The following is a 27,728-nucleotide window of genomic DNA, read 5'->3' on the forward strand; positions in this document are numbered from 1 at the left end:
GTAGCTAGCTAGCTAGCTAAACAATGAACCATAATCCCAACTCATGACGTTACTACCCTGCATGAATCTGCAGGTAGCTAACCAACCAGGTTCAGTGTTAGCTAGCTAACATTAGGCTATAACTAGCAAAGCAAATGGCTCTGAGATACGAATAATATTACTACACAGATCATACTAGCTAGCTAACAGTATACTTTAACTTGAAATGAAAAATACTTTCTGACAAAATTAAAAACATGTAATATCTATAGCCAGCTAGACTAGCTTACCCGTGTACATGGATGGACGCTTCTCCCTCTCTCACGGATGCAATGGTTGCCCTTAGTTTGAAGATGTAATCCGGAGACAGGTGTTTTCTCCATCTCCTTAACTATCGTACTCTAATTCCACAGGGCATTCCACTGATTTCAAAACTCGGTCCTCCAGGTAGTGGAGAGCAACACTTATGCAGTTCTACTACTCAATATATATATTTTAAAGCTGCATTAGACAGGATTACCTACACATACTGACCAGCTCATGTTATAGACAGAAGCATGCTACATAGCAGACCAATCCGAACTCATCTCTTGCCATGTCCAGCCCCCTCATTATCTCAGCCAATCATGTCTTTTTCTGTGGCTTAACCAACTAGGCTCCGACAGTATATACAAGTTTGTTATGAAGGCACATGAAAGTTCACATGTCCCAGAAGGAAATTCAGGCCAAAAAAAGTATTTGGATTGTTTTTTTTAAGTTTACATTCAAATGGCTCTCCTGTGAAGTAGTGACGCACGACATACACCTAGTTTCCTGAAACGAGTCACGTGGTTACTACTGACTCCTTGTGGATTTGTGTAAGTCGATAAGAACCGCATTCTCCTTCAATCATAATGAACGCCAAAATGAGTTTTGACTTTTGAACCATACACAAACATTATTACATTTGTGTTTAGTAAATTCATAATGTTTATTCATACATTATTAACACATAAACAAGTATAAGCAAGTGCAAGCAAACGAGCTGCGACGAGGTAGGCCTAGTCGTTCAGCACTTTCAAAATGGACACCGACAGAAATTCAGATAGATGTTGAGGCATTAACTTTACTCTTCTTTAAGTCACCACACAGAGAGAGAGAGACTCGTTTAGCCTACCATTTGAAGTATTTTATAAGGCCATTGTGGTCTAAAAGGGAAGGAAAATAAAATCATGAGGATCCACTTTTATATACAATATAACGACGCAGAGACAGCGCATTGCGCAAACAAAACAACCCTTGCAATATCAACTGGAATTACATGGATCTATTACTGAACTTTTTGTTGAAAACAAATATTTGAATGGGAAGAGATTGTCACTGGCAAACATGGTTACAGACCCAACAACATTATATAGTATCTCCTCCTCGTCAAGAAAAGCACATGAGCTAATTATAATACACAAAGTAACAAAACAATTCAATAGTTCCAATATTGCCTAAAATGATTAATTAGATACTAATTAGATAGGCCTATTGCGTATATAGGTCTATAACAATTAAGATGTACAAACTATGGCATAAGGTAACGATGAACGGATAAGAGGCAATCCGTAATTTCGATTAAGACATTAATGAGCGAGCTAAGATGGACATGATCAATATACTGTAAATATTTGTTCAGCACCTTTGAAATGTACAGCGACAGAATTCAGAACATGGGCCGTTCTTACAGTATTCTCCCTGTACACCAAGTCAGATCCGTAGGATGTAGGATAAATAAAGGGGGCATATAAGCAGACAAAGAAAGCTCTTACAATATTTGATGATGACATTTCTCTAAAACCCCCAGTAAGCTAAGTTCTGAGGGGGAAAGGGACCAAATGATTAGGGTGAGGCACATGGGCTACTAACAGCTTATGACACAACATACACTTAGTATAACTTTCTTACCTACAGTAGACATATCTCCCTGGCATATTACATCATTTATGCAGCAGCATACAAGACATTGTTGTGCTGTGCTCAATTGAACAGGAAGGTGGCCCATGGTTTTGCATGTGAATGTTGATCCTTTTAAGCTTGGAAAACAGACCCTTTCAGACAGATGTTTTAAATCCTTAAACTCAGACTTGGACCACTCCACCAAATAGCAGGCAGGGGAAGCAAAATACTGATTGCTTTGCAACGCTTAGTTAGCCACTGATTCCTTCCAAACCACTCATTGTTAAAAAAAAAAATCTTTACACAACATGCCTACCACTTTGAAGATGCATTATATTTTTATGAAGTTTTTGGAACAGATTACTGTTGGAACCTTAAACAAATTATACCCACCCCAACGAATAGTTACTTAACGTTAGCTACATCAAATCAAGTGAAGTCTCTCTCCTCCAAATCTCAATCCAGTCCAACTTCTGCATTTCATTTCAACTTCATTTGAAAATGATGACGATTTATTTTATTTACGTAACTAACATCTGATAGACCAATAAACGCGACTTTGAAAACCCCATCTCCACACTTGATCCCACCTACTCGGCTCACTTGCCTCCCATTGGAAACGACAGGATGTGGTCTATCTTGGGTTAGTTCAAAAATATATTTGCTTTTAGCTAGCTAGTTGCTCTGCAGTACAAGCTAGCTTGACTTGCTATAAACTTGAGGAAAAAGTAACTAAATAAAACATGTTTATTATCACCTGAAATAATATATTTATCCTGTCTTGAATAAAAAGGTCATATTTTGGCAATCTCCCTAAATAAATGTGATATCTGACGAGAGACGGTGTCCTCACACTCAGTACAGTAGGTGGGGGTAATGCACCATAACGTTGGATGCCAATCGCCGATAAACCCCACCGAAGAAGAAGAACTGAATCTTGCGTTATAAACGCTACACTCACAGGGTTAATAAAAAATAAAAAACGCTACACTTTTTCGTTCAGTTGCAGGGCAGGACTCCGTGAAGATTACGTACGTCGTAGTGAAAAACGTCACGATGTAAACGGGGCATCAGTTCCTGCTTCGAAAGCGGTTGCGGACCGAGTGCTCGCACTATGGCGGCAGTGCGCAGCCCAAGGGTGTCGATAAAGCTAGACCGCTCAGAATCGGATTCAGACTCGGACCGAGATGCCCGCGAATTTGAACCGATGGAGGTGGAGGAGGGCGAACTCGAGGTGGAAGACATCCCCGTTAACAGGTCCTTGAATGAACTGTTGCCGGTGAGTGAAGTAGGCTTCACCAGACCGCGGGCTCGCGTACCTTCGGGGCCTGCAAATAGTGTCTGGGTTGGAGGAGCTCAATGCGCTAGCAAGATGGCCAGGTAGCTAACGTTAGCCACTGTAACTAGTCAATATCTTCGCCTTAAGTACCTGTCTGTTTTTAGCTAGCAGCTAACTAGCAAGCTACAGGAGCTATACTTGTTGATTCGAGCGTAAGCAAACTAACGTTAACTTTACATATTTATTATGAACTAGGCTGGACACATTTTCTGATTAAAAACGAGTGAATTGCATCCACCATGGAGCCCAGTTTCATAATATTACCGTATGGTATTATAAGCAGGCCTTATTTTATGGCATTTTTCACCCTGCCAGCTCCTATTAGTTCTATTGGGCACCATCTCACCTTCCGAACTTTCTATACCCAGCCAATTGTTTTGCGTGAAAATGCCAGCTTCGCTATTGTTATCAATGAGTATTACCCGCGTAAACCTTGAAGTCTTACCTCAGGTAACTTAATATGAACAAGGTTACGGATAGTTGGTGAGCGATATCACTGTTCGCCCAGGTACACGTTGTGGTGATCCACGGTGCAAGAGATGGTTGGCCACGACCCATGAAAAATGAAAAATGTTCTGCTCATGGTTTACCCAATTATTATTTTTCTTCAGAATAAGGTGTTAACAAAACGCGTGTCCCTGTCCTCGTTTTCAAGATGTTGCCAATTTTAGGCTGGACACATTACATTTCTAACGCTTTTTTCGGGTAAAATCTAGTTAATTGCATTTCACTATATTGCCATATGTCCCAGCTTTTTGTCGTAGTGTTGAAGTAATCGCGAAAGAACAGGCATTATTTTAGGGCATTTGTCACCCTGCCAGCTCCTATTAGTTCTATTCAGCACCGTGGCACTAACTCGCCTTCCGAACGTTCTATTCCCAGCCCATTGTCTATGTCACAATACCAGCTTTGCCAATGTGAGCAACGAGACCTGCCAGCGTTAACCTTGACGGGTTACATTTACATTTACATTTTAGTCATTTAGCAGACGCTCTTATCCAGAGCGACTTACAGTTAGTGAGTGCATACATTATACTTTTTTCATACTGGCCCCCCGTGGGAATCGAACCCACAACCCTGGCGTTGCAAACGCCATGCTCTACCAATTGAGCTACATCCCTGCTGGCCATTCCCTCCCCTACCCTGGACGACGCTGGGCCAATTGTGCGCCGCCCCATGAGTCTCCCGTTCGCGGCCGGCTACGACAGAGCCTGGATTCGAACCAGGATCTCTTGTGGCACAGCTAGCACTGTTCGCCTGGGTACATATGGTAGTGATTCACAGTGCTAGAGATGGCTGGTGCATAGCCATCAAACGTACATTTTCTGGTCATGGTTAATCATATTTTTTTTCTCTCAGAAAAAGGTGTAAAACCTAAACAAAACGCATGTCCCTGTACACTTCAAGATGTGGCCGATTTAAACAGCCAGAATATATATTTTTAATTAAGAATAACCTTTTTTTTTTTTTTACGATTTTTTGTTTCTAAATGCTGCTGGGTAATTTGATATGCATCAATCTGTTCGTTAGTAGGCATCTAATTGAACAAGTGCTGCGCAGGTTCACTGAGCTGCAAACCAAATGGATAGTTCTAGCTCATTGATTTTTTATATTTTTATTTTCACCTTTATTTAACCAGGTAAGCCAGTTGAGAACAAGTTCTCATTTACAACTGCGACCTGGCCAAGATAAAGCAAAGCAGTGCGATTTACAAACAACACAGAGTTACATATGGGTAAACAAAACATAAAGTCAAAAATACAACAGAAAATATATATACAGTGGGGAAAAAAATGTATTTAGTCAGCCACCAATTGTGCAAGTTCTCCCACTTAAAAAGATGAGAGGCCTGTAATTTTCATCATAGGTACACGTCAACTATGACAGACAAATTGAGAAAAGAAAATCACATTGTAGGATTTTTAATGAATTTATTTGCAAATTATGGTGGAAAATAAGTATTTGGTCACCAACAAACAAGCAAGATTTCTGGCTCTCACAGACCTGTAACTTCTTCTTGAAGAGGCTCCTCTGTCCTCCACGCGTTACCTGTATTAATGGCACCTGTTTGAACTTGTTATCAGTATAAAAGACACCTGTCCACAACCTCAAACAGTCACACTCCAAACTCCACTATGGCCAAGACCAAAGAGCTGTCAAAGGACACCAGAAACAAAATTGTAGACCTGCACCAGGCTGGGAAGACTGAATCTGCAATAGGTAAGCAGCTTGGTTTGAAGAAATCAACTGTGGGAGCAATTATTAGGAAATGGAAGACATACAAGACCACTGATAATCTCCCTCGATCTGGGGCTCCACGCAAGATCTCACCCTGTGGGGTCAAAATGATCACAAGAAGGGTGAGCAAAAATCCCAAAACCACACGGGGGGACCTAGTGAATGACCTGCAGAGAGCTGGGACCAAAGTAACAAAGCCTACCATCAGTAACACACTACGCCGCCAGGGATTCAAATCCTGCAGTGCCAGACGTGTCCCCCTGCTTAAGCCAGTACATGTCCAGGCCCGTCTGAAGTTTGCTAGAGTGCATTTGGATGATCCAGAAGAGGATTGGGAGAATGTCATATGGTCAGATGAAACCAAAATAGAACTTTTTGGTAAAAACTCAACTCGTTGTGTTTGGAGGACAAAGAATGCTGAGTTGCATCCAAAGAACACCATAACTACTGTGAAGCATGGGGGTGGAAACATCATGCTTTGGGGCTGTTTTTCTGCAAAGGGACCAGGACGACTGATCCGTGTAAAGGAATGAATGAATGGGGCCATGTATCGTGAGATTTTGAGTGAAAACCTCCTTCCATCAGCAAGGGCATTGAAGATGAAACGTGGCTGGGTCTTTCAGCATGACAATGATCCCAAACACACCGCCCGGGCAACGAAGGAGTGGCTTCGTAAGAAGCATTTCAAGGTCCTGGAGTGGCCTAGCCAGTCTCCAGATCTCAACCCCATAGAAAATCTTTGGAGGGAGTTGAAAGTCCGTGTTGCCCAGCGACAGCCCCAAAACATCACTGCTCTAGAGGAGATCTGCATGGAGGAATGGGCCAAAATATCAGCAACAGTGTGTGAAAACCTTGTGAAGACTTACAGAAAACGTTTGACCTGTGTCATTGCCAACAAAGGGTATATAACAAAGTATTGAGAAACTTTTGTTATTGACCAAATACTTGTTTTCCACCATAATTTGCAAATAAATTCATTAAAAATCCTACAATGTGATTTTCTGGATTTTTTCCCCTCATTTTGTCTGTCATAGTTGACGTGTACCTATGATGAAAATTACAGGCCTCTCTCATCTTTTTAAGTGGGAGAACTTGCGCAATTGGTGGCTGACTAAATACTTTTTTCCCTCACTGTATGTGACAAATAAAATTAGATTTGATATCTGCACTGTTCATGATACGTTTTTCTTTTGTCTGTCTGATATTTTTGCCTATGGGTATCTTTTGTATTTTCCCTTACATTGGCATCAGTTTAATACCTTTCCTTTTGTTTATCAGCTTTTGTCTTTTTCACACTGTCATCACTTACATTATGAAAACCAATTTGTTTTGTCTCACTTTGCTGCACAAGCTGTGATCATCTTTGTCTTTCACACGTCACAACCTCATAATGGTTTTCATGTTGATGATGTAAGTATATTGCTCCATTTCTCTTACTTTGAAAATCACGAGACATGAAAACAACCTGTGTGGATGTTCCATGTACGCACATTAATCGTGTAAATGTCTATTTGCGACCAATCTGCTGCAGCCCATACCTTAACTTCAGTTGGCCAAGATCCTGAGCACTTCATTTTTGTCAAATGGTCCATGAATGACTATTGTTTGTTGCATATGTAGCCTAAGTCGCTTACATTTCTACATAGGTTTTATGTCACCTATGATTACATCTGTATTGTCATGTTCACTTCTAAATTTGCCTGGCATTAGTACAGTTATCACTAGATGTCATTGCCATGGGGTAGTCTTCATTGCCTACCCGTATGGCATACTTGTGTTCCGCTAAGCGGTCTTGAAGGCATCTCTTTGTCCGTCCAATGTAGAACACCTTGCACTGTGGACATTCCAATCTGTAGATGACATGAGTGGTTTTGGAGTTAATTAAATGCTTGACTTGATACTCAATTTTCGAAGCTTTGTCAACAACTTTTTCTGTACAATATTTCTGCAATGGTTGCACTGGTTGCATTTAAAAGAGCCCTTGGGTTTGTGAGCTAGCCACGTTTTTTGAGAGTCACCAGGAAGATGGCTGTGGACTAATTTATCATTTAGGGTAGGACATCTCTTAAAGCTTATGACTGGTGGCTCTGGGAAGACCTGGTGGTGTAGTGTATCACTTTGGATGATTCCCCAATTATTTTTAATGATTCTTTTAATGTTCTCTGCTTCAGTGCTGTATTTTGTAACAAAGTACACTCTCTCTGATGCATCACGAGGCGCTCCCCTTTGCAACAAGTTCTCTCTGTCAAGTCGTCCGGCCCTTATACCTGCATCTTTCAGGATCTGAGCGCTGTAACCCCGATTTCAAGAAGCGATTCTCCAATTCAGCAGATTTGACATTGTAGTCTATTTCTTGATCTCAAATTCTGCGGACTCTTTGGAATTGGCCATATGGAATGTTCTCTTTTAGCCTTTTGGGGTGAAAGCTGTCTGCCCTCAGAATGTTATTCCCATCTGTAGGCTTCCTAAAGATTGATGTGTGCAAACAACCTTTGTCATTTTTACTGATGTCAAGGTCCTAAAAATGAATGTTATCCTTGCTGTACTCCATAGTTAGTTTGATGTTAGGGTTAATGCTGTTAAGGTATTGGTGGAAGGAAATAAGTTCAACTTCTAAGGCAGACCAGAACATATAGCGTCCCCACCATTATAATCTGGTCAAGGAACTGGTTTTTAGAATAATCCAAAATGAAGTCATTTTCCCATTTACAGTGGGGAGAACAAGTATTTGATACACTGCCGATTATGCAGGTTTTCCTACTTACAAAGCATGTAGAGGTCTGTAATTTTTATCATAGGTACACTTCAACTGTGAGAGACGGAATCTAAAACAAAAATCCAGAAAATCACATTGTATGATTTTTAAGTAATTAATTTGCATTTTATTGCATGACATAAGTATTTGATACATCAGAAAAGCAGAACTTAATATTTGGTACAGAAACCTTTGTTTGCAATTGCAGAGATCATACGTTTCCTGTAGGTCTTGACCAGGTTTGCACACACTGCAGCAGGGATTTTGGCCCACTCCTCCATACAGACCTTCTCCAGATCCTTCAGGTTTCGGGGCTGTCGCTGGGCAATACGGACTTTCAGCTCCCTCCAAAGATTTTCTATTGGGTTCAGGTCTGGAGACTGGCTAGGCCACTCCAGGACCTTGAGATGCTTCTTACGGAGCCACTCCTTAGTTGCCCTGGCTGTGTGTTTCGGGTCGTTGTCATGCTGGAAGACCCAGCCACAACCCATCTTCAATGCTTTTACTGAGGGAAGGAGGTTGTTGGCCAAGATCTCGCGATACATGGCCCCATCCATCCTCCCCTCAATACGGTGCAGTCGTCCTGTCCCCTTTGCAGAAAAGCATCCCAAAAGAATGATGTTTCCACCTCCATGCTTCACGGTTGGGATGGTGTTCTTGGGGTTGTACTCATCCTTCTTCCTCCAAACATGGCGAGTGGAGTTTAGACCAAAAAGCTCTATTTTTGTCTCATCAGACCACATGACCTTCTCCCATTCCTCCTCTGGATCATCCAGATGGTCATTGGCAAACGTCAGACGGGCCTGGACATGCGCTGGCTTGAGCAGGGGGACCTTGCGTGTGCTGCAGGATTTTAATCCATGATGGCGTAGTGTGTTACTAATGGTTTTCTTTGAGACTGTCGTCCCAGCTCTCTTCAGGTCATTGACCAGGTCCTGCCGTGTAGTTCTGGGCTGATCCCTCACCTTCCTCATGATCATTGATGCCCCACTAGGTGAGATCTTGCATGGAGCCCCAGACCGAGGGTGATTGACCGTCATCTTGAACTTCTTCCATTTTCTAATAATTGCGCCAACAGTTGTTGCCTTCTCACCAAGCTGCTTGCCTATTATAGCCCATCCCAGCCTTGTGCAGGTCTACAATTTTATCATTGATGTCCTTACACAGCTCTCTGGTCTTGGCCATTGTTGAGAGGTTGGAGTCTGTTGTGTGGACAGGTGTCTTTTTTATACAGGTAACGAGTCAAACAGGTGCAGTTAATACAGATAATGAGTGGAAAACAGGAGGGCTTCTTAAAGAAAAACTAACAGGTCTGTGAGAGCTGGAATTCTTACTGGTTGGTAGGTGATCAAATACGTATGTCATGCAATAAAATGCAAATTAATTACTTTAAAATCATACAATGTGATTTTCTGGATTTTAGATTCCATCTCTCACAGTTGAAGTGTACCTATGATAAAAATTACAGACCTCTACATGCTTTGTAAGTAGGAAAACCTGCAAAATCGGCAGTGTATCATACTTGTTCTCCCCACTGTAACTAAGTACAAACCAGCATAGGAAGGGCTGTAGCAAGCTCCCATGGCACATCTTTTTTGACTTGTTTAAAAATACGGTCCTGAAAGACAAAGATGTTGTTATTAAGAGTCGATTTAGTCAGTGAGACAATGAATTCTGTGGGAGGCATTTGTCTCAGGCCGTGTACTCAAGAAATGTTGCATAGCTGCCAATCCTTGTTCATGATCAATGGTGGTGTATAAAGACTCCACATCCATGGTGACTAAAAAGCTGTACCTATATTGTTCAATTCCTTAATTTTGTTCAACACATCTGTGGTATCTTGAAGATAGGCTGGGAGTGAAGGCAGTAAAGGCTTAATAAAGTAATCAATGTACTTGGAGATGGGTTCTGTCAGACTTTCATTACCACCAATTACTGGTCTGCCGGGGGGGGGGGGGGGGGGTTCAAGATTCTTGTGGACTTTTGGAAGAAAAAAAGAAGCCATACACGGACTGCCATTGAAAATACATTTGAACTCATTGTCTGAAATGTAGCCATTCTTCTTAGCTTCGGTGAAGGATCCCTTTCAATTCAGTTTTGAGGTCCTCTGTAGGGTTGAAAGGAAGAGATTGGTAGAATTCATTGTCTAATTGACGGTAGGCTTCTGTCACATTTGTCTTCACTCCACACTACTGTAGTGCTTCCTTTTTTGTATTTTCTTTTTTTTGTGTATTTTTTTTTTTTTTTACCACAATCCGTCCATATTCAACTGCATCCCTCTATCTTATAAAGGTTACATTGTGTTTGGTTGCAGACAGTTTTACCCTTAAACAGATTCTCCACATCAAAATTCACCTTCTTGGCAAATGTATTTAGTGTGGCATTCTGGACAATGGGTCAAAAGGTGGACTTGGGCTTAAAATGTGTTTTTGAGGGCACAGAAACGGCCTGACCTGAAACAATGGTGTCTGTAGTTGGAGTGACGTTTTGCTTGTACCAGGCCTTCAAATGTAGATTCCTGTAGAAACAAAATAGGTCTGCCACCTGCTTTCAATGACACGGCAAGGTCGAACATGTGCTGGTAGAGCTCCTCAAATGTTTAAGTGAAATTTGCCCTCGAAGCCGGTGTTTGGAGGATATACTGGCACGGGTGTTGTTAGGCCCAAGGCTTTGTCTCGAGCTGGCAAACCATGCCAATATATCCTCCAAACACCGGCTTCGAGGGTATTATCACTTTTATACAACGGGTTACCAACATATTCAAATAATTATTGACATTTTCATTGTTATTTTGATTTAATTTCATCCTTCCACAATATATAGTCCAGATGCAAATCTAGGGTTGCTTCCCAAGCCGGCTGGTTGTTCGTTCTATCGGTTCGGTTGCCAGAGACGCAACTCAGTCGTTCAGTGTTTTTGTTCTGTATCCATGGACGTGACCCAGTCGTTCGTTCTAAATGTTCCATTGCCATACTGGCTGGCAACGTTCTTATCGCTTGTTTGTTAGCTACCCAACTACAGCTAACTTAGTCATGTCAAACAGTGCAGACAGAATAACAACAGTAGCTGCATTTGTTTAAGCTGTTTTTTTAGTGACATTTATTTGGAGACATCCATAACAAGGAGCTAATGAGGCGCAATTCTGTACGAACCGTTCCCAATTTCCCTACTCTCTCTCTCTCTATTGTTCCACAGCAAGCTTATCTCTAACCCAAACAACAGATTACTTAAACACGAGCAGTGGACCAGGCCTTTAAGAGTGAGCGCCCTCTAATTTAATATCAGTCTCAATGCTCAATCTTCTTCAAATTACTAAGATATTGCATTATTAGAATGCTATCTGAAAGCCAATTACCATTCAATTTGTTACTTTCATATCAATTTCCTTCAACTAGGACTCCCTTCTTCCCAATAGGAAGACCTTCTCAATCTACTACAAATACCCACGGATCACTCTCAAACAACATTCTGCTTTTCCCCCTATTGCAAGGTTTAAATTGAAACAAACATAACTTTCTCCATATTGGATGGCATTGTTTTCATTTTAGTATACCTTCAAAAAATTACTCTAATTTTATTACCAATCTCTGTTGGATATTCACTTTCTGCTTCAATATTTATTAAATGTCTATTTTAAGATTCATGTGTAATGCTTTGGAGGGATCAATATGTATTAACTGGGTTGGCACTGTCTCAGTCCCCAGTAGATGGCGCACTCCGTCCGTAATAGGTCTGGCACCTGAGACCGCGTAGACAGGGAAACCGATGCAGTCTCCATTTTGCATACTCACAAATTGGTTTAGAACGTCATCATTTGGGATATCAACGAAAACTCCATCTGGAGAACAATAAATTGTAACCTTAAGTTTATTTAACAGAAAATAATGTTCAACATTCTTTGGTTCTATTTATAGTTTTATTGGTTAAAGGTAAGTCAAGTCCCGTACAATGCTTTAACCTTATACCTCAAATGATCCATAAAGGGACCACTGAACATTTCTCAGAATACGTATATATATGAGCGTCATTGCGCAGCTATTTTCGGGTCTCTCCAGAGATGTTCGATCGCGTTCGGGCTCTGGCTGGGCCATTCAAGGACATTCAGACACTTGTCCCGAAGTCACTCTTGCGTTGTCTTGGCTGTGTGCTTAGGGTCGTTGTCCTGTTGGAAGGTGAACCTCCGCCCCAGTCTGAGGTCCTGAGCACTCTGGAGCAGGTTATCATAAGGATCTCTCTGTACTTTGCTCCGTTCGTTTTTCCCTTGATCCTGACTAGTCTCCCAGTCCCTGCCACTGAAAAACATCCCCACAGCATGATGCTGTCACCTCCATGCTTCACCGTTGGGATGGTGCCAGGTTTCCACCAGATGTGACACTTGGCATTCAGGCCAAAGAGTTCAATCTTGGTTTCATCAGACCAGAGAATCTTGTTTCTCATGGTCAGAGTCCTTTAGGTGCCTTTTGGCAAATTCCAAGCAGGCAGTCATGTGCCTGTTATCGAGGAGTGGCTTCCGTCTGTCCACTCTACCATAAAGGCCTGATTGGTGGAGTGCTACAGAGATGGTTGTCCTTCTAGAAGTTTATCCCATCTCCACAGAGGAACTCTGGAGCTCTGTCAGAGTGCCCATCGGGTTCTTGGTCACCTCCCTGACCAAGGCCCTTCTCCCCCGATTGCTCAATTTGGCCGGGCGGCCAGCTCTAGAAAGAGTCTTGGTGGTTCCAAACTTATTCCATTTAAGAATGATGAAGGCCGCTGTGTTCTTGTGGACCATCCCGCGACACAGTTTGCATCGGTTGCTGGGATTGCTAGTCTCTGTCCAGTGATCCTGCCGAACAAGGACTGGTCTGAGGAGCTATTTGGCGTTGCAGCTAGCCTAGCTGCTAGTTAACAGCATATCAAGCTAGCAGGGTTTTCTTGAGGGCTTGAACACAGCCCGCAACGCGGTTAGCCGTTGTGGCTGGGACCGCGGATTGTCTCGGGTTTGTGGATTCTACATCCCTGCGGTTTGCTGTTTTCAATCTTCCCTGTTACCTGCCCTGTCTTGAACTGCGGGGAGTAACAGTGTAACCTACGTTGCTAGCTACCATGACAAAGACCAAAGCCGGCGGGAGTACCATTGTTGAGGACAAAACAAAAATAGTTCTACAAGCAGTTGTTACAACAACAAGAAAATAGCTTCAAGTGCTTTGTCCAAATACTGGTGGATTCGACTAATAAAAGAATGGACAACCTGACCAGAGAGGTCCAGGACCTAAAGAACAGTTTGCAGTTCTCCCAGGGTCAGCTCGATGAGTTGAAACAGGAGAACGGCAAGATTACATCAATCTGTAAGTCATTGAGAGAGGACATCAGTTCTGTCTGTGAATCCATCATAACAATGACGGATAAATCTCGAGGGACAATCAAGGCGTAACAACATGGTTGTGGACGGAATTGCAGAATCTCCACATGAGACCTGGACGGAGTCTGAGGACAAAGTGAGGGAAATTATCTCTGAGAAATTGAAGATGGACCACAGGAAGTTTGAGGTGGAGCGCACCCACAGGACTGGAAAACCCACCACCGGCCCATGTGACAGTCCCAGGTCGATAGTGGTCAAGTTCCTAAGGTTCAAGGACAAGTTAGCTGTTCTGAAAAGAGACAACAACTTGAGAGGAATGTATATCTTTCTCAATGAGGACTATCCTGAAGCTGTGCGCCAGAAGAGGAAATAACTTATCCCAGCCATGAAAGCTGCCAGAGCGCGTTGTGACATTTCTTACATCCGCTATTACAGGCTCATCATCCACCCTCCCTCCCAGAAACCTGGAAGGAATGAGAGCGCCAAGCCTATGGGTTCGTAGCTTCAACCCCGCAGCGCGCGCGCACACACACACACACACACACACCAATTGATTAGTGGACTGCTGAATGTATATATTTTTTTCTCTTTCTTTGTTTGCTCTTTCCACTATTATGTCTATCGCTGATAAGCTACCCAGGAAAGGGCTGAAACTAGCCCATATTAATATATAGCCTTAGAAATAAGGTTCAAGAAATCAATAACTTGATAACATCAGATACCATTCTTATATTAGCCATTTCTAAGACTCACTTAGATAATTAAGTTGATGATACAGCAGTAGCAATACAAGAATATAACATCTATAGAAGAGACAGAAATGCTTATGGGAGTGGTGTTGCTGTATATATTCAGAGCCATATCCCTGTAATGCTTAGAGAAGATCTTAAGTCAAGTGTAATTGAAGTGTTGTGGTTGCAGGTTCACTTGCCACATCTAAAGCCTTTTCTTTTGGGGTGTTGCTATAGGCCACCAAGTGCAAACAGTCAGTATTTAAACAATATGTGTGAAATGCTTGATAGTGTATGTGATGTAAACAGAAAGGTCTACTTTCTTGGGTACCTGAATCTTGACTGGTTTTCATCAAGCTGTCCGCTCAAGAGGAAGCTTCTTACTGTAACCAGTGCCTGTAATCTGGTTCAGGTTATTAATCAACCTACCAGGGTGTTTACAAAAACTACAGGAACAAGATCATCCACATGTATCGATCACAGTTTTACTAATACTGTAGAACTTTGTTCTAAAGCTGTATCCGTACCCATTGGATGCAGTGATCACAATATAGTGGCTATATCCAGGAAAGCCAAAGTTCCAACAGCTGGGCCTAAAATAGTGTATAAGAGATCATACAAAAGATTTTGCTGTGACTCATATGTGGATGATGGAAAAAAAATAATGTTGGTCTGATGTGATTTAATAACCATATACGCATCAGCAACCACAGCTAATGAAGTCACTGAAACCCTTAACAAAGAGTTGCAGTCTGTTTTGGAATAGGTGGCCACAAATAAACTGGTCCTGAACATCTCTAAAACTAAGAGCATTGTATTTGGGACAAATCCTTCCCTATGTTCTAGACCTCAGCTGAATCTGGTAATGAATGGTGTGGCTGTTAAACAAGTTGAGGAGACTAAATTACACAGCTCTGACACACACACTTACCCCACCAGACATGCCACCAGGGGTCTTTTCACAGTCTCCAAATCCAGAACAAATTCAAGAAAGCGTACAGTATTATATAGAGCTATTATTGCATGGAACGCTGTTCAATCTCATATTGCTCAAATAAACAGCAAACCTGGTTTCAAAAAACAGATAAAGCAACACCTCACAGCACAACGCTTCTCCCCTATTTGACCTAGGGATAGTTAGCCTACCTTTCAATAAATACACTATGTGTGCCATAATAAAAATATGTAGTTCTGTCCTTGAGCTGTTCTTGTCTATGAATGTTCTGTATTATGTCATGTTTTGTGTGGACCCCAGGAAGAATAGCTGCTGCTTTTGCAACAGCTAATGGGGATCCTAATAAAATACCAAAACACTGCAGACATTTTTGGTACCCTTTCCCAATCCTGTCTCGGAGCTCTACGGACAATTCCTTCGACCTCATGGCTTGGTTTTTGCTCTGACATGCACTGTAAACTGTGAGCCCTTATATAGACAGGTGTGTGTCTTTCAAAATCATGTCCAATCAATTGCATTTACCACATGTGGACTCCAATCAAGTTGTAGAAACATCTCAAGGATGATCAATGGAAACAGGATGCACCTGGGTCTGAATACTTATGTAAATAAGGTATTTCTGTTTTTAATGTTTAAAAAATGTGCAACATTTTCTAAACTTGTTTTCGCTTTGTCATTATGGTCTGTGAACAGTTCTAATTTAATCAATTTTAGAATAAGTTGTAACGTAACAAAATGTGGAAAAGGTTGAATGCACTCTATATACACATGCGTGTGTGTGTGTGTGTACACACACACACCCACACACAGTACCAGTCAAAAGTTTGGACACACATACTCATTCTAGGGTTTTTCTTTATTTCTACTATTTTCTACATGATAAAATAATAGTGACGACATCAAAACTATGAAATAACACACATGGAATCATGTAGGAACCAAAAAACTGTTAAACAAATGAAAATATATTTGAGATTCTTCAAAGTAGCCACCCTTTGACTTGATGACAGCTTTACACACTCTTGGCATTCTCTCAACCAGCTTCAGCTGGAATGCTTTTCCAACAGTCTTGAAGGAGTTCCCACATATGCTGAGCACTTGTTGGCTGCTTTTCCTTCACTCTGCGGCCCAACTCATCCCAAACCATCTCAATTGGGTTGAGTTTGGGTGATTGTGGAGGCCAGGTCATCTGATGCAGCACTCAATCACTCTCCTTCTTAGTCAAATAGCCCTTACACAGCCTGGAGGTGTGTTTTGGGTCATTGTCCTGTTGAAAAACAAATGATAGTCCCACTAAGCGCAAACCAGATGGGATGGTGTATTGCTGCAGAATGCTGTGGTAGGCATGCTGGTTAAGTGTGCCTTGAATTCTAAATAAATCACTGATAGTGTCACCAGCAAATCACTCCCACACCATCACACCTCCTCCTCAATGCTTCATGGTGGGAACATTTACATTTAAGTCATTTAGCAGACGCTCTTATCCAGAGCGACTTACAAATTGGAACCACACATGCAGAGATCTCACCTACTCTGCATCTCACAAAGACACGGCGGTTGGAACCAAAAATCTCAAATCTGGACTCATCAGACCAAAGGATAGATTTTCACCGGTCTAATGTCCATTGCTCATGTTTCTTGGCCCAAGCAAGTCTCTTCTTCTTATTGGTGTCCTTTAGTAGTGGTTCTTTGCAGCAATTCGACCAAGAAGGCCTGATTCACGCTGTCTCCTCTGAACAGTTGATTTTGATATGGGTATTATGACACCTCCACTGTAGGGCTCTATGCCTATCCAAATGCAAAGACCAGAATAAATGAAAACTTAGGCCATCATTGGAGCAACTGGAATAAAAATAACCAATACAATTTACAGATCAGAAATGAAATACTTGGTATTCACATGCATAAACATCCAGAATGAAACTGAGAATGTCTTCAAAACATGAGAGAAAAAATATCTACAGTGATAAAATCTCTTGACACAGTAGATCAATAACTTTCTTTTAGAATGTGTTAGTAAACACCAAACAAAGTACTGAATGTCTCTGCTTCGTGCCTAAATGCGCTGTACCTCTGGTGAACACACAGCGGAACGCAGAGAGAGGAGAGAGTCCGGTGATGATGGAGCAACCCGGCGATTATGCCAGCGATGATCTTGTAGATCTGAATGGACACGGCACCAAGTGTGACCGGTGTAGATTGCCTCTACGTTGCATTTTGAGCGGCGAACAGATGACCAGAGGATCGGTCTGTTTTTATTTTCTGATAATTACAGGAAAAACGTCCATAAACATGCTGTGCTGCCCTTATATACCAACTCCTCTCTTCCACATGGGTACAGAAGACGGGGCCCAATATAAGTCTCATTTCACGTAACAGTACAATATAATGCAAATGTAAAGTATGACATTTTAAATATAACCTATAGGCCAAGGCTAGCCAACATTCTCAATGACAGCCATGTTTTAAATACAGTATGTGACATGCGCTTGCGAACATAGCTGACAGTAAAATATCGTCAAAATAGTTCAACAAACAAAAACACATGACATACCTGATAATGCCAGAGAGAACTTCCAAATGCTGTGCTGTCCTTATACACCAACTCCACTGCAAAGTACACATTCACAGCAAAAGGGGAAATGAATAGCCATGCTAGCCCAATTAAGACATATAGCCTACAGTAGAAGTAGAGTAGCTAGCTAACGTGTACAGTAGGGACACATTACAAGATAAGTTAATAAATGACTGAAATGCATACATATCATAATAATGGTGGGAGACCATTTTATAATGCACTGTCAGTGACCATATACACTCCTTTTTTATAAGTGTCTTAACATAGGATTGATTATGATTTTGATGGGACAATTTTACAGTAACCTACCTCTTCCACATGGGTACAATAGACAGGGATGAGGTAAGGGGGGCAGGTGATGTTTATATGGGGGAATAAAAAAAGGAAGTGTGCGACATTAAAGGGCACGTACAACAACATAAGGAATGTACACCAATATCAGGCATGGAACTATTCAGATTTTGTGTAATTATGCAACATGAAATTTGATACTTGTTACATAACCACACTTGAAAGTGATCTGGCAAACATTCGCATTAATACATTTTTACATTTTTGTCATTTAGCAGACGCTCTTATCCAGAGCGACTTACAACAGCAATTAGGGTTAAGTGTCTTGCTCAAGGGCACATCGACAGATTTTTCACCTAGTCGGCTCGGGGATTAGAACCAGTGTCCTTTCGGTTACTGGCACAACGCTCTTAACCACTAAGCTACCTGCCGCCCCAATACTAGTTCCATCATTCAAAGATGGGAGGGTAAACCAACAGTCAAACGTTAACTGCCATAACGCATCTTGCCTTAACCATGCCTCTGTTGTCTTTGTGTGTGTGTGTGTGTGTGTGTGTGTTCTAGGAGGCGATTGAGAGGAAGGAGAAGAGGGCAGAAAGGTTCCACTTCCGTGCAGAGGCCAACCTAGCCCAGATGAATGTGGCGTTAGACAGAGACACCATGAAGAAAGGTACATACACACACAGTGCTGGATAGAGACAAGATGGAGAAAGGTACAGACTTACCCGGCTTTTTATCACTGTCACACCTATGCACACACTGAATACACTCTCCCTTTCTCAGCCATCCCTAACTTGCGTCTGGAGGCGTTGCACGTGGCGGGTGTGGATGATATGAGCACCCAGGATGTGTTTTGCTACTTTAAGGAGCACCCTCCAGCACACATTGAGTGGATCGACGACACCTCCTGTGAGTAACACACACAGCGGCAACTGACAATAAATGGCCTGTTTTAACTTGTCATTCAATATTGTTTCCTAGGTAACGTGGTGTGGCTGGATGATATCACTTCCACCCGGGCTCTGATCAACATCAGCCACATGCCTGACCCAGAGGTGGTTACCAAAGAGACAGACGGCACCAAAGAACCTGGTGATCCCACCCAGGAGAGTAAGGGTGAGTGTGCAGGTACTGTTAGAAGTGTGTGCGCTTATCCATGTACTGTCCAGTGGGTGTGTCCTTGTTCCAATGTTCAGTCTTTGTTTTATGATCAGATATAGTGGATAATAAATACTGTGTTGATGGTCAGAACTGCGATGTGGCGCTTGTGTGGTCAGTGTGTGTTGTCAGTCGTATGAGGCATGTACTTGATGTGTTTTGTCACTTAACTTTGCTTGCCATTCTGTCTCAGCTCGCAGACAACGAGGTTCGGATGATGATGATGACGAGGAAGGAGAGGTGGAGGAAAAAGAGATGGTGAAAGAGAAGAACAGTGAGGAGAGTGAGGGAAAAGCCAGTGAGGGAGAGACGGCGAGGAAAACAGAACCTGAGACCACCCAGGTAAAACTGTATGCGAGACCGTGTGTGTGGTAAACGTTGCATATTAGTAACCTGTGTTTATGTGGAAACGCTGCATGTTATTTACCTGTGTGTGTCAGGTGATCCTGCTATCCCAGACAGAGAGTGAGTCACTGCTCCGGAACGACCTACGTCCAGCCACCAAACCCTTCAAGGGCAACAGACTCTTCCTGAGGTTTGCCACTCACGGTGAGACACACACCACTAGACACACACACACACACACACACACACACACACACACACACACAACTAGACACACACACAACTAGACACACACACACACAACTAGACACACACACAACTAGACACACACACAGACACACACACACACATCACTAGACACACACGCACACACCACTAGACACACACACACACACCACTAGACACACACACACACACCACTAGACACACACACACACCACTAGACACACACACACACCACTAGACACACACACACACACCACTAGACACACACACACACACACACACACACACACAACTAGACACACACACACACACACACAACTAGACACACACACCACTAGACACAGACACACACAACTACACACACACACACACACACACCACTAGACACACACACAACTAGACACACACACAACTAGACACACACACACCACTAGACACACACACACACACAACTAGACACACACACACACACACACACACACACACACACAACTAGACACACACACACACAACTAGACACAGACACACACACACACACACACACACACACACACACACCACTAGACACACACAACTAGACACACACACACACACACAACTAGACACACACACACACACACACACACACACACACAACTAGACACACACACACACAACTAGACACACAGACACACACACACACACACACACAGACACACACAACTAGACACACAGACACACACACACACAGACACACACCACTAGACACACACACACACACCACTAGACACACACACACACCACTAGACACACACACACACCACTAGACACACACACACACACCACTAGACACACACACACACACACACACACACACACAACTAGACACACACACACACACACACAACTAGACACACACACCACTAGACACAGACACACACAACTACACACACACACACACACACCACTAGACACACACACAACTAGACACACACACAACTAGACACACACACACCACTAGACACACACACACACACAACTAGACACACACACACACACACACACACACACACACACAACTAGACACACACACACACAACTAGACACAGACACACACACACACACACACACACACACACACACCACTAGACACACACAACTAGACACACACACACACACACAACTAGACACACACACACACACACACACACACACACAACTAGACACACACACACACAACTAGACACACAGACACACACACACACACACACACAGACACACACAACTAGACACACAGACACACACACACACAGACACACACAACTAGACACACAGACACACACACACACACACAACTAGACACACACAAACACACAACTAGACACACACACACAACTAGACACACACACATTTAGCAACTCTCATAACAAGTCACAAGTATTAGTTTCTTCACAATTTGAATATGTATTTGACGTCTGAAGGAGTGGGAAGATTAGGATTCTGGCACAATGTTTCTCTCTTTTTCATTCAGATGATAAGAAGGAGCTGGGTGCTGCGAGGAAGAGTAGATTTTACATGAAGTACGGCAACCCCAACTACGGAGGCATGAGGGGCATCCTCAGCAACTCCTGGTAACCACACACACACACACCTACTTGCTTCCCTACACACCTACTTTCTTCCCTACAACACTCATATATATATATATATATATATATATATATATATATATATATATATATATGTATATGTATATGTATTTCTGTTGTATTTTTTTGACTTTGTTTTGTTTTACCCCATATGTAACTCTGTGTTGTTGTTTTTATCGCACTGCTTTGCTTTATCTTGGCCAGGTCGCAGTTGTAAATGAGAACTTGTTCTCAACTGGTTTACCTGGTTAAATAAAGGTGAAATAAAAATAAATTTAAAAAACACTCATTCATTCATACATGCTGGATAGGCACACCAGTTGACACTGTGGTGCGTCTCCATGGCGATACAGGGGGACAGTGGTGTGCTAAACCATCATGGCAGCCGCCACCAGACACAGTCAGACCCTCATCACCACCGTGGCTGACTGGAACTGCTACACTGTTGTACATTGTCCTCCTTTGGTCTTTTTTTTTGCTCACTATTTCCTGACACTTTCTTTCTTTCACTTTCTTTGTCTGCACCTTCCCTCTATCAGAAAAAAACAAGGTCGTATATTACTACTAACATCTATGTTAATCATCCGCTGCTTGAACACAAAAGAAGTCATTCTGCTCCCCCATCTTTCTTTCACTTTTCTCTCACCCTTTTATTCCCCCCTCTCACTCCTTTTCTCTACTTCTCTCATCTGTTTCTTTGTCAGTTTCTTTTCCCTTTTGACCCCCTTCCTGCTATCAGAAAAAAGACATGCTGGTTAATCTAAAATCCCCGAATTCATAACTGGACCTCGAAGCCAGTTCCACTGCTTTTTTAATTATTCCCCTCTAATCAGCGACTGATTTAAAAACCTGGGACACCAGGTGTGTTCAATTAATTATCAGGTAGAACAGAAAACCAGCAGTACTCCGGACCTTGTAGGGTAAGATTTGAATACCCCTGGTCTAGAAGGTTAAGGGGATATGGTTAGGATAGAAGTTAAAGGTAGAGGGTGGGTGCTAATGTCTTTCTATGTCACCTTCTGCAGGAAGAAACGGTATCACACACGCAGAATTGTGAGCAAGAGCAAGAAACCCCTCATAGGGGACAGCATGGGACAGACACCGCCCTACACACACAGACACTCTGGTAAGTACACACACAGACGCACACCTTCCTACACACATACCACCCTACACACATACAGTGCTCTACAAACACCAACCCTGGGAAGAACACACTCACGCATCACCCTAAATATACTTACAGTGGGGAGAACAAGTATTTGATACACTGCCGATTTTGCAGGTTTTCATACTTACAAAGCATGTAGAGGTCTGTAATTTTTATCATAGGTACACTTCAACTGTGAGAGACGGAATCAAAAATCCAGAAAATCACATTGTATGATTTTAAAGTAATTAATTTGCAATTTCTGATGTATCAAATACTTATGTCATGCAATAAAATGCAAATTAATTACTTAAAAATCATACAATGTGATTTTCTGGATTTTTGTTTTAGATTCCGTCTCTCACAGTTGAAGTGTACCTATGATAAAAATTACAGACCTCTACATGCTTTGTAAGTAGGAAAACCCACTGTAGGTGACAAGGCACACACAAACGTTTACAGACGAGCCCCAACTGCCATGTGCTAATGTTCATTTACATATCCCCTGTGTTAATCTGACTTCCTCCCCCTCTCTTTCCTCCATCCTCTCCCTCCTCTTTCTGCTCTCCCCCCCCTCTCTCCAGCTGACCTGGTCAACCTGCCAGAAGAACCAATAGAGGAAGAAGAAGAGGATGAGGAAGAGGGGGAAGAGGACATGGACTCAGACGACAGGGTAGTGGAGTACAAGGAGAAGAGGGGGAGGGCGGGGGGCCCAGGGGTGGCCCTGCGGAGTCGTTTGGGCAGGCCCTCGTCTTCCCCCTCTGTCTCGTCAGACTCAGACGAGATGGACTATGACCTGGAGCTCAAGATGATCTCAACCCCCTCCCCCAAGAAGAGCATGAAGATGACCATGTACGCAGACGAGGTCGAGACCAACCTCAAGACTATACGGTCAGTGGGTGTGGTGGACGAGAGTGTGTGCTGGGTGACGTGACCATGTATTCTGACAAGGCCATGACCAACCTCAGAAGCCTACAGTGTGTGTCTGTGTCTTTTGTGTGTGCGTGTGCAGAATGTGGACCTTTTTAATGTAGGTAAATGTAGCAAATTATTAGTTGGTGTTTTCCCTGTATGTGTTCTTCAGACACTCTGCTGTTCGGAGTGACAGCGGCTCGGGGGGTAGTGGCATCCGGAACAGGATTGGTGGAGAAGGAAGTGGAGGATCGGTGGTCAAGACCAAAAGCATTGCGGTGGAGAAAGTGACGGACGTGAGGCAGCTGTTGGAGGAGAAGAGACGGAGCCTATCCCAGCACAAACAGCGCTACCCTGTGGCCAGTAGTGGAACGACAGGTCAGTTGTCCTCCACTTTACAAAGGCAAAATCAATGTAATCTTGTTCCCTGACACTGGGACACTGTGTATGTAGAGTATGTTGTATTTAACCTGGTTCTGTTCTGGGTTGTGTGTGTAGATGTGAGGCAGCGGTTAGGGAAGAGGCCGTGCTCTCCTGAGAGACGACACTCCGCCTCCCGAGACTCATCCCCTCCCCGAGAGCCAATCACAGATGTGCACAGCCGACTGGGCGTTGTCAAACAAGACGCCCACGGCCTTTACCCTGATTCGTCCAAAGACAGGAAATCAAGTAAGGAAGAAAAACGCACATGCCCATCTACTGCTATTAGTCAATAATGCAGTAGGTTTGTTAAAAAGACACTGAAAGAAAGTGCTTTAATATTGAACCCCCCCCACTCTTTCTCAAGGTCGTCTGTGGAGCAGGCTCGGCCCCTCCTCCCGCAAGGGCGACGTTCCCAAGCGGAAGCCTTCCAGTCGCGGAGTGGGGTCGGGATCAGCCAGCTCCAGGTTGAGGGGACGGGGGCGGGGAGGAGAAGAAGACGTTGAGGAGGAGAACGACTCTGCACTGCAGAAGGTGTGGGGGGCCTTGGTCAAACAGAAGGAACAGCAGACCCACAAGATGAAGAAGAGTCGGCTTGACAACCTGCCCTCGCTACAGATAGAGATCAGCCGGGAGAGCAGCAACGGATCTGACTCAGACTCCTGAGAGACGGAGGGAGGGGGAAGGAGAGAGGGAGAGAGAGCGGTATTGCAACGAGGTGGCAGAGAATGAGTAGGGGAAAGAGACGTGTTGATAGAAACTGAGTAGGGGAAGAGAGGTGTGAGTGAAATGGAGAATGATTACAAATGGTGGGGGACGGTTTAGATCAGTGTGTGGATTTGGTCATGCCTTCATCTAGAGCAGAAAGGTGACCATCTCCACCCCCTGCCCTCCTCTTGAGTTATCTCTGTCTCTCTCTGTCTATCTCTGTAGGACTGTTTTGATCCTTATGGGACCCCGCCGCTGTGGCCTGGTCCATCGTACAAACACAAAAGAGAAGAATCTTTATGAAAATAAACGAGAAAAAAAAAACTGGACAGAATTGTCTGGTGTGGAGAGAAGTTATATTTGTCAGGACAGGAGGCACATTTTGTTGTTGTTGTATCACATGATCTCTGCAGCCCATGGGACTGGTGTTCTGATCAAACGTGTTCCTGTGACAACATTTTACCCTCTGATAGCCTACCTACACGTCAAGTCATGTCGAATATTTAAAGAGCAATATAAATGTCTCTGTTAGCCCCTGTGATGTCAACTACAGAAGAACTGTGACAGTGGATAAGATGCTGATACTGAGCTCTCTCCCTCTGTCTCTCTGTGTTTGGAATCAGACACTGTATCATACAGTAGATGGTATCTATGTGTGAGTGACTTTGAACAACAAATATTTGGTTTGTGGCATTTTCTTTCCTTCCAAAGGCTTGGCCCATAGAGAAGACTAAACCAGATGAATCGATTCTCTACTGAAAGGTTTTGTACTGTCTGACTGTTGGTATTATGTGCAAATGGCCAATGTTGATATTATGCTTTTCAAGGCGGAAAATCCTTCATGGCTGTGCAAAGTCCTTCAAAGGCCCATAGTACACTACTTCTGACCAGAGCCCTATGTAGGGAATAGGGTGCCATTTGGGACGCAACCTTACATTCCCAGACGGAAAACAAATGTATTTCATTAAGGCCTAAGCAGAAATGAAAATGTTATATTTTTTAAACAACTGTCTGCTTGTCTTGTTACCATTACCAACTCATTATTTGACCTGGTAAATTGACTGAGAATACAATCAACTAGATGGTAATTTTCCATGAAGAAAAATTGTGACTAGCTTTAGCTCTTTGAAAGTATTTTTTGTGGCAGTGGATAGGATAGCCTGAACATGTTGGTTTGGTGTCTAGCTTGAACAGTTCAAGAGTTAAGGTTAGAGTTATTTTATGCTAATGTTGGTATGTATGTAACACAAATATAAACGCAACATGTAAAGTGTTGGTCCCATGTTTCATGAGGTGAAATAAAAGATCCCAGAAATTGTCCAAATGCACAAAAAGCTTATTTCTCTCAAATGTTGTGCACAAATTTGTTTACATCCCTGTTAGTGAGCATTTCTCCTTTGCCACGACAATCAATCCACCTGACAGGTGTTGCATATCAAGAACCTGATTAAACGGCATGATCATTACACAGGTGCACCTTGGGCTGAGGATGATAAAAGGCCACTCTAAAATGTGAAGTTTTCTCACAGCACAATGCCACAGATGTCTCAAGTTTTGAGGCAGCATGCAATTGGCATACTGACTGCAGGAATGTCCACCAGAGCTGTTACCAGATAATTGAATGTTCATTTCTCTACCATAAGCCACCTCCAAGGTCGTTTTAGAGCATTTAGCATTACGTCCAACCGGCCTCTCATCCGCAGACCGTGTAACCGCGCCAGCCCATGACCTCCACATCTGGCTTCTTCACCTGCGGGATTGTCTGAGTCCAGCCACCCGGACATCTGATGAAACTGTGGGTTTGCACAACCGAAGAATTTCTGCACAAACTGTCAGAAACCGTCTCGGAACCTCATCTGCGTGCTCGTCATCCTCAGCAGGGTCTGAACCTGACTGCAATTTGGCGTCGTAACCGACTTCAGTGGGCAAATGCTTAACTTCGTTGGCCACTGGCACGCTGGAGAAGTGTGCTCTTCACGGATGAATCCCGGTTTCAACTGTACCGGGCAGATGGCGTCGTGTGGGCGAGCGGTTTGCTGATGTCAACGTTGTGAACAGAGTGTCCCGTGGCGGTGGGGTTATGGTATGGGCAGACAAGCTATGGACAATGAACACGACTGTATTTAATCAATGGCAATTTGAATGCACAGAGATGCCGTGATGATATCCTGAGGCCCATTGTGCCATTCATCCGCCGCCATAACCTCATGTTTCGGCATGATAATGCATGGCCCCATGGCGCTAGGATCTGTACACAATTCCTGGAAGCTGAAAGTTTCCTAGTTCTTCCATGGCCTGCATACTCACCAGACATGTCACCCATTGAGCATGTTTGAGATGCTCTGGATCGACGTGTACGAAAGCGTTCCAGTTCCCGCCAATATCCAGCAACTTCGCACAGCCATTGAAGAGGAGTGGGACAACATTCCACAGACCAACAGCCTGATCAACTCTATGCGAAGGAGATGTCACGCTGCATGACGCAAATGGTGGTCACACCAGATACTGACTGGTTTTCTGATCCACGCAACTACCTTTTTTTTAGCGGTATCTGTGACCAACAGATTCATATCTGTATTCCAGGTCATGTGAAATACATAGATTAGAGCCTAATGAATTTTTCAATTGACTGATTTCTTTCTATGAACTGTAACTCAGTAAAATCTTTGAAATTGTTGCATGTTGAGTTTATTTTTGTTCAGTGTAGTTATAGTTGATAAAGATTCTAAGGAATTTGAAGTTATGATAGCCTGAATGTTTTAAAGTTGGTCTTGTAGCTTAATTGGCCAAGGAGCAGGACTTTTTTGAACAGCTACATCTGTATTCCTATGGTTCTCATTCAAACCCATGTTAATTTATGCTAATTTAAAATGGTTATAGTTCAAAAAGTGTATATATATATATAGAATAAAAAATATTTTGACAATCAATGTAAGTAGGTTCAGTCTGAACATCTCAGCGTTGGTTTGGAGTTAATAGCTTAAACCAGGGGTGTCAAACTCATTTTAGCTCAGGGGCCACATGGAGGAAAATATATTCCCAAGTGGGCCGG

At 43.0% G+C, this 27,728-nt stretch overlaps 1 protein-coding gene across 1 annotated transcript; it reads left to right on the forward strand.

Annotated features, from left to right (window-relative positions):
* Positions 1-2,817: 2,817 nt before the first annotated feature.
* LOC311136529 (nuclear cap-binding protein subunit 3-like) lies at positions 2,818-25,994 on the forward strand. Its single transcript, XM_084170691.1, has 12 exons — positions 2,818-3,181; positions 18,695-18,800; positions 18,914-19,039; positions 19,112-19,246; positions 19,482-19,630; positions 19,729-19,837; positions 21,369-21,468; positions 22,512-22,612; positions 23,221-23,527; positions 23,721-23,926; positions 24,047-24,217; positions 24,336-25,994. Exons 1-12 carry the CDS (start codon positions 3,017-3,019, stop codon positions 24,632-24,634), a joined length of 1,974 nt encoding a protein of 657 aa, XP_084026817.1. The 5' UTR covers positions 2,818-3,016; the 3' UTR covers positions 24,635-25,994.
* Positions 25,995-27,728: the final 1,734 nt, after the last annotated feature.

Source organism: Coregonus lavaretus (assembly GCF_964263955.1).
Source record: "Coregonus lavaretus genome assembly, chromosome: 10".
NCBI lineage: Eukaryota > Metazoa > Chordata > Actinopteri > Salmoniformes > Salmonidae > Coregonus > Coregonus lavaretus.

What these genes read in the sequence shown, in the direction of transcription:
- LOC311136529 (XM_084170691.1), top strand. Translation starts at nt 3,017, where the DNA reads ATGGCGGCAGTGCGCAGCCCAAGGGTGTCGATAAAGCTAGACCGCTCA. An exon ending in GTGGATCGACGACACCTCCT is followed by an intron (nt 19,040 to 19,111) that starts GTGAGTAACACA and finishes ATTGTTTCCTAG; the next exon opens with GTAACGTGGTGTGGCTGGAT. An exon ending in TCCCACCCAGGAGAGTAAGG is followed by an intron (nt 19,247 to 19,481) that starts GTGAGTGTGCAG and finishes ATTCTGTCTCAG; the next exon opens with CTCGCAGACAACGAGGTTCG.